The sequence below is a fragment of the Anarrhichthys ocellatus genome, unplaced genomic scaffold (genome assembly GCF_004355925.1).
Source record: "Anarrhichthys ocellatus isolate YVR2014 unplaced genomic scaffold, GSC_Weel_1.0 scaffold209, whole genome shotgun sequence".
NCBI classification, from domain to species: Eukaryota; Metazoa; Chordata; class Actinopteri; order Perciformes; family Anarhichadidae; genus Anarrhichthys; species Anarrhichthys ocellatus.
The window spans coordinates 139436-147687 of NW_022280239.1; the positions used below are offsets into that span (position 1 = coordinate 139436).

The 8252-nt window shown below is 44.7% G+C and overlaps 3 protein-coding genes across 4 annotated transcripts in view; all 3 read right to left on the reverse strand.

The window, feature by feature from the left end:
• Positions 1-404, reverse strand: part of abcg1 (ATP-binding cassette, sub-family G (WHITE), member 1) — a 21434-nt gene extending 21030 nt beyond the window's left edge. For both annotated transcript variants that reach the window (XR_004213946.1, XM_031878894.1), the window contains exon 1: positions 119-404. Coding sequence is in view for 1 of the 2 variants with exons in the window: in XM_031878894.1 (XP_031734754.1) it covers positions 119-181 (63 nt within the window). In the remaining variant the exon portion in view is untranslated. The remainder of the gene's footprint in view (positions 1-118) is intronic.
• A 351-nt stretch (positions 405-755) lies between these two features.
• On the reverse strand, positions 756-5879 carry spcs2 (signal peptidase complex subunit 2). The gene is made up of 6 exons (XM_031878912.1): positions 5755-5879; positions 5271-5354; positions 5011-5171; positions 3282-3416; positions 2946-3151; positions 756-1067 (listed from the first exon to the last, which is right to left on the reverse strand). The coding sequence occupies exons 1-5, from the start codon at positions 5794-5796 to the stop codon at positions 2965-2967; spliced, it is 609 nt and encodes a 202-aa protein (XP_031734772.1). The 5' UTR covers positions 5797-5879; the 3' UTR covers positions 756-1067; positions 2946-2964.
• A 119-nt stretch (positions 5880-5998) lies between these two features.
• The window catches only part of rnf169 (ring finger protein 169), a 14014-nt gene continuing 11760 nt past the window's right edge, over positions 5999-8252 (reverse strand). Inside the window, exon 4 of the mRNA XM_031878908.1 lies at positions 5999-8025. Within this exon, the coding sequence (XP_031734768.1) occupies positions 6868-8025 (1158 nt within the window). The 3' untranslated portion in view covers positions 5999-6867. The remainder of the gene's footprint in view (positions 8026-8252) is intronic.

Genomic DNA, 8252 nt, shown 5'->3' on the forward strand with positions numbered 1-8252 from the left:
TTCTCACTATAGCTACAGAATGTGTCCACTATGTTCTCACTATAGCTCCAGAATGTTCCCAGTATGAGTCCAGTAGGTCCCCAGTATAGCTGTCCAGTCCAGTATGAGTTGTACTCACCATGATGATGGAGTTGGTAATGGTGGGGTTGTGGACGGACCAGGCTGCCATGAGACAGGCCATGACTGAGAGACAGCACACTGTGAGACTCTGCTTCTCTCACAATCGTCTGATCACTGCTGACCGACACACACAAGTCCTGCCTGCTGGCCCCACCCACACACGCTAACCCCGCCCCCTGCACTGACTCTGATCAATAATAATCAGTAACAATTGGTTTCAACATTCATTTAATCTGATGTCACACAACTTCTGTCTGGACCCTCAAAACAGACACATTTAAATATGAATACATATAAACATATATATTTAAATATATATATTACGTTAAAATAGTATTTAATTTTGAGGTACTTTTACTTGAGTATTTCTATTTTCTGCTACGTCTCATTTATCTGAAAGCTTTAGTTTCTTATAAATGATGATGATCATAACTGATGATGTAATATTATAGATTAAATAAAGTCATTATACTTGTGTGATTTGAAATGTTGAATATTCTTATTATTATGGAGAACATAATACAGAGATGTATATGTGACCCATAGAAGTACTGAAGTGATTATCAGAGATCAGAGGAGCAGCGGCTCCACCTGCTGGATGAACTGAGGTTCTGCAGAATAAACAGTGAAAGGTGTTTCTGTAACAACCTCCATCTTTAATAATTCACAAACTCACAGACGTTACAGAGAAATTAAAAGAAAAACATTCAAAGTAAAGTTCTCACTTCCTGTTGTAAGGCAGCAACATGTTAGCATGGTTGTTTCACTCATGATGATGCTAATGATGCTAATCTGATGTTGCCACAGGAAGCCACTGTGACCAATCAGGCTGCTCGTTTCCACCCATGTGACCTCAAAGGTGAGTCTGCTCCATTAGAGGCTCCGCCCACCACTGATGTCACGTTGTGATTGGTGGAAAACATCCGGTCTGAAGGGTTGTTGTGATTCTGAGAGAAACAGAGAAGGTATTAGTTGTTAAAGTTTGAGCGTTGCAGCTGAGATTGACTCAAATTGCTCAGCGTCCTTGAACGCACCACCAGGAGCCCCTTTAACAGGAAACGATGACGTCGTGAGAACAAATAAAAACAAACTTTAACTGAGATTCAAAGAGTTCATTTGAAAACAAAAACTACTTAATGTACGTACCAATGTACCTATGTACCAATGTACCTATGTACCAATGTAGCAATGCACTAATGTAGCAATGTATCAACGTACCAATGTATCAACGTACCAATGTACTAATGTACTAGGGGTGGGGAAAAACAATCGATACAGCATAGTATCGCGATATTTTTTTGCGCGGCGATATTGTATCGATACACGGACGCCAAGTATCGATCTTTTATTATATAATTTTTTTATTATTATTATTATTTTTTTTTAGAAAAATCAAATCAATTGCTTTTTCAGTCCACTAGATGGTGCTGAGTTATTTTCTGGTGAGGTCAGCAGAGGTCCCGGGTCAGCGTGATTGGTAGGAAGTTGGTGAAAACAAAGATAGAGACATCTGGCCTCACAACGGGATTAAATCTGCCAACAGTAGCCAGGCTCATGAGGAGAGTGCAGCGCATAACTGTCTCTCTGCCCTTGACGTCCACGCATCGCAAGTTATACTGAGTTATATAACGCTAATATCCTACTTATATAAGTTGTAGTTCATATACTGAGTCCACACGTTTGCATTTAGTTAAGACTATGTGGTAATACAAACAGTTCAGTTTGTCAGGTTCATGCAACATTTATGACATTGTTGGTCAGTCTGTCTGCTTGACAATCATATTTTGCTGCAATAAAAATGGTTGAAGTGAGATGAACAGACTGAAAACTTTATCTTATGAGATAAAACATGTTGACACAGTTTTCCTTTGGGGACATAATTTGAAGTTGAAAAAGTAATAAATCGCAATATAGGCCTATGTTATCGCAATAATCAGAATATCGCAGTATCGTGATAATATCGCAGTATCGTGATAATATTGTATCGCGGAACCTCTGGTGATTCCCACCCCTATAATGTACCAATGTACCTATGTACCAATGTACCAATGTACCTATGTACCAATGTACCTATGTACCAATGTACCAATGTACCTATGTACCAATGTACCAATGTACCTATGTACCAATGTATCTGGTGCATTGGTGCATTGGTACATTGGTACATAATGTACCTATGTACTAATGCATCAATGTACCAATGTACCAATGTACCTATGTACCTATGTACCAATGTATCTATGTACCAATGTACTAATGCACCAATGTACCTATGTACTAATGCACCAATGTACCTATGTACTAATGTATCAATGTACCTATGTACTAATGTATCAATGTACTAATGTATCAATGTACTAATGTATCAATGTACTAATGCATCAATGTACCTATGTACTAATGCATCAATGTACCTATGTACTAATGCATCAATGTACCTATGTACTAATGCATCAATGTACCTATGTACTAATGCATCAATGTACCTATGTACTAATGCATCAATGTACCTATGTACCTATGTACTAATGCGTCAATGTACCTATGTACCTATGTACTAATGTATCAATGTACTAATGTATCAATGTACCTATGTACTAATGTATCAATGTACTAATGTACCTATGTACTAATGTACCTATGTACTAATGTATCAATGTACTAATGTATCAATGTACTAATGTATCAATGTACCTATGTACTAATGTACCTATGTACTAATGTATCAATGTACCTATGTACCCATGTACTAATGTACCTATGTACTAATGTATCAATGTACTAATGTATCAATGTATCGCCGTATTGATGATGTACTGACGTACTGCCGTATTGATCCAGTGGTTATTTGGTCTTCTTGTCGGAGGCCAGCGTGTCGTGAAGTTTAGAAACGCTCTTCTCAAACTGGTCCATGGACAAAGTCCCGTTCTCATCGAAGAACGCTGACACAGACTTCGTGAACTCGGCTTCACGGAAGTTCCTGGACTTTCCATCAGAAAAGGAAACTCTGAGAGAGTACTGGTCATCAAACCTGAGACACAGAGTACACGTTAGTACATCTACAACTATAGAAATCTGAGACACAAAGTACACGTGTGTGTGTGTGTGTGTGTGTGTGAGGACTCCATCATCAGAGTGCATGATGGGTAAAGGATTCAGACCGTTTGAGGGAGGAGGAGAGCTGCCACATGTGATCCGGATCCATTCCAGCTGGATCCTTTTGCAGAGACACCAGGAAGATGTTCTTCTCCTTGTAGGAGGTGTAGAGGGTCAGGATCCCCATCATGATGAAGTACGTGATGGAGGGGGGGGCAGTTAGGGAACAGACACCATGACATCATCACCCGTCCTCTGTAGGACGCCGGGTTAGAGTAACATTCATACTCATCAACACAAACTCATCTTCACGTGATTCAGGATTTACTAGAACACAGTTGGGAGAGAACCTGGGTCCTGAACAGAGAGTGTTGGTCCTGAACAGAGAACCTGGGTCCTGAACAGAGGGCCTGGGTCCTGAACAGAGAGCCTGGGTCCTGAACAGAGAGCCTGGGTCCTGAACAGAGAGCCTGGGTCCTGAACAGAGAACCTGGGTCCTGAACAGAGAACCTGGGTCCTGAACAGAGAGCCTTGGTCCTGAACAGAGAGCCTGGGTCCTGAACAGAGAGCCTGGGTCCTGAACAGAGAACCTGGGTCCTGAACAGAGAGCCTTGGTCCTGAACAGAGAACCTTGGTCCTGAACAGAGAACCTTGGTCCTGAACAGAGAACCTTGGTCCTGCAGCAGTCAAAACATTCACAAAGATTCACATCAAAGCTCCGTGAGATGTGAAGTCTTCATCATCGTGGTCTACAGCAGTGGTCTCCAACCACCGGGTCATTTGGTACCGGGCAGGAGGAATAAATATTATATTATTTCCGTTTTATTGATTATCAGTCTGAAAGAAGTTTTATTTTGAAAAATAACCGGATTCTCTCCCAATTTCATCCGCCTGTGGCTCTTGACATGTCAAGACGCTCGTCTCGGTCACGTGATACGTTACCTCAAACATTAAGCCCACAAACTAACGAAAATGGGTAAATAACTTTTGGAGAGCTTATTTGCAAAGAGGTAAAGTCCACTAAGGAGAACTACACCTTCCAAAAAAATGAAAGCTTCATTTAACAGACAATATCAGGAGTCTGATTAAATATCAGGAGTAATTCTGACACGCCAAACCCGCTCTGCAGAATACGTGGCGACAGAGAAGATCAGCTGCTGGAGATTGTAAATGACGGTGGCCTTAAAAGTATGTTGGAGACAACAACTCTGCTGGTGTTTGATTAACATTGAGGCTGAATATCCTGAGATCACCACTAAAGCACTGAAAACTCTGCTTCCATTAACACATCCTCTATGTGAAGCGGGATGTTCTGCAGTGACGGTAATCAAAACTAAACGGAGTAGACTGGACATCAGGAACAGACTTCGGGTGTCATTGTCTCCCATGATGGGACCGTTTCGTTGCAGAGAAACAAGCTCAGGGCTCCACTGATTCAGCGTTATTGTGAGTTGTAGTTTTTATGCATTTTATATTTGTTTTCATGCCGATCGTATTTTGTTTCGTCATGTTTATCTGCCACACCTTGAAGTAGTTTCTCATCTGTCCACTAATTATGAGACGTAGCTCATAGTTTGGTTGTTGCTCCCTGATCTCAGGCTGGTGTTATTAATAATCTTACTGACATTAATAATTCTGTTAATGTCAATTTAGTTTGTCATGTTTGCTGATATCTCAAACACGCTCCTTTAGATCCCACCACACAGACCACCTCATCACTCTCATACAGGACCAGGGACCCGAGACTAGAACAGGGACCTGAGATCAGGTGGTCTCGGTGCCTCAGAAGGATATGAGATGACACAGCAGGCCAGGACCGGCCTGGACTCTGGGAACGGGTGCAGGAAGTCCCAGACCAGAGCCAGCATGGCGAACAGACAGGAGACGGTGCAGATCACCAGACGACCGTCCACCAGCCCGAAGGTCTCCACGTAACCGTACTTCTCCAGCAGCACCTGAAGGGGGCCGACTGGTTATTGATGAACAATTGTGACTCATAATGATAACAGACGACCTTTCACAATAACAGACGACCTTTCACAATAAAAGCCGACCTTCTTCGCAGCGTCATCCAGCGAGTTCTTCACAGCGGCTCCGTCCCATTTATCTATTTTCACTGGTTTCTCATCGATCCTCCACTGAAACAGATTCATTGTTATCAGTATTATTAGGATTTATTATAATATATTGATGATAAATTAACTCTTAAACTATAAATATGACTGTGTTAAATAAAACGTATTCAAATTTTAAATGAACTTTTTAAACTAAGTTAAAACGTGATGATTTATAATCTTTGGATCTTATTAATTTCTTAATATCTCTCTCTCTCTCTCACACACACACACACACACACACACACACACACACACACACACACACAATATATGTAATTTAGCCTGTTAGCTTAGCTGGCTAACAGCGGCCCGGAGCTATCCGGCTCACAGAGAGCTGACCTCCCGCTGTCACCGTGTGAACAATGAGCTCCGGAGCTTCTCTTCACATCTCACTCAAACAAATCAAACTGTTATCGCTCACTTTCTCCAGGAGTCCGTTCTTTCCGTTCCTCGCGGCCGCCATCTTGTCTTCTGCTACGAACACGACGCCTGTGACCTGGAGGCATCTGATTGGCTCTCAGCGACATCTGAAGGAACCGCCACGTATTAACGCACGTTACCGCGTGCGCGTACCCGAGACGGACACAGACAAAGCAGAGTGCGCGCGCTCTCTTTTCTTTTTTTTTCTCGCACACAAACGTTAAAAAATACAAAAACAATAAATAAAAGGACATAAAAACACAGAAAGTACCATATTTTAATAAAATAAAAAATATATTAAAAATGTGTTACTTAACTCAAAGTGCGAGGAATGTCACTTACTGTAAAACATTCAACAATATTTAATTCATTCATCTTTATTTTATTAAAGTTTCGGGTTAAATCTAAACTGCTTCAGACATTAAACATCAACTCTTCCTTAAAGCTTTTGTTTACATTTTCACCACAAACAAACACAACTCGTCCAATCACACGACTCTTCTCTCCTGGTCCAGACGTCTCTGAGACTACAGTACCCATGAGCCTCAGCAGCCACGGAGCAGAGTCCAGGATCCACAGCTTCAAAGCGCTGAAAGAACGTCTGACAAACGTTCAGACTGGAAGACCTTCAGCAAAGAGGCGGACCAGTAACATAGTGGGAGGAGATACTGGGCCCCTAAAGACACAGACCTCCAGGAACCCCTGAAGACCACAGACCTCCAGGATCCCCGGACCTACGGAAACCCCTGAAGACCCAGACCTCCGGGAACCTCTGAAGACCCAGACCTCAAGGATCCCCTGAAGCCCCGGACCTACAGAAACCCCTGAAGACCCCAGACCTCCAGTTTATACAGCAACAGCTCTCTTTTTAGATTTTTGTGTGTTTAGTCCATTGGTCCTCCAGAGATGAGAGTTCACATGTCGGACTGCAGCTGGTTCAGTTTTTGGTGATTTGCTGGTGAAAAGATCAAATAAACGTTCACTTTCTGTTCTTTTTCCTCGACAGCGTTTTAAAGTTTGCCGTCGTGTAAAAACATTCAAACCTTTTCGTCACTTTGCATATATGAACCTCTTCCTGTCCTCCTTTGTGCCGAGTCAGCGGACGACTCGCTCTCTAGTGCTTCTTGTTAATTCGTCGAGACCTCCTCAGGCCACGCCACCTGCGGTGGTTCTGGTTGGACATCCAGGACCGCAGGAAGTACTTGTCGGGGCTCCTCCGGCGGTTGGTGGTCTGGTTCTCCCGGTCGAACTGTCTCTGCAGCTTCAAGGCGATGGCCCGGTCCTGTCGCTCCTGCTGGATCTGACAGACGTACCGCTCGTCGAAGGCCTCCTGGCTGGCCGACCGGCTCCTCTTCAGGTCCAAGTCCTGCTCCGAGTCCAAGTGTTTGGTCTTCTGTTCCCGCTTCTTGCCCCTCCTTGAGGTAGACTGGTTGTGGAGGCTACTGTCGGACTCCTTCCTCGGACTCTGCGAGTCCTTTGGCACTAATTTACAGGACTGGAAACCGGAGTTCTTAGTGTACGGTGAGAACGACTGTTTTCGGCTAAAAAGCGCTCCGCCACTGCCGGATTCAGGCACGCCGACCGCCGGCTCAAAGTCTGAACTTCCTCTGAAAGTGGTCTCGCTGCTGTAGCGGATCGCAGGGACCCGGATCTTCACGGACTGTTTCTGGAAGGAGTCTGTGTCTCCGGCTGGAGGTTCGAACAGCAGCCTCCTCTTGTTGGCGGCCCTCACTCCGCCTCGTCCCAGCGGGGACCGCCGGGTCTTGGCGTCCTCCCCCCCCGTGCCGGTCTTGTTGTGGAGTTCGTTGACGGGGCTCGTCAGCGTCGCCTTGGAGTTCACCTTGAGACTCTGGCGGTCCAGTTCGATCTGCCTCCACTTCAGCAGGACGGCGGGACTGGCCTCGTAGCTGGTGGCCCTCTGCAGGCCGCGGGTCAGGTTCCTGGGCGTGGACTTCACGATGGTGGGCTCCAGCAGGCGTCCGTCCGGCAGGCGTTTGGGCGGCGTGCACGGCGAGCAGACGATGGGCTTGAAGTGGTTGAGTTCTTCTGAGATGCTGTCGTTGCTCTCGGGGCTGATGGAGCGCTCGGGGCGCGGCAGGGCGACGCCCACGGGGGTCGACGACGAAGAGACGACGGCTCGCCAGGCCAGCCGGCGGTCGGCGGTGATGGGAGCCGAGACGGAGCGGCTGTTCTCCGAGGAGAGAAGGATTCCTGCTGAGGAACTGTGACTCATGCCGACCTGAAGGAACCAAAAGGGGGAACAGAGACCTTCAGGTTAGGAAGAACGAAACTAAACACCAAAAGTTTATCAGTGAGTTCTTGTTTACACATTAAAAAGGTCAATAAGAGGGATTTAAATGTTAGTCAAAGCATCATGTGTTACAGCTGAATTCTCTCTAGTGACCATCAGGGGACGCTATATCATATATATATATATCTATATCTTTGGAAAAAAATCCAAACCTACATGGCCTTGTGTGAAAAAGTGATTGCCCCCCC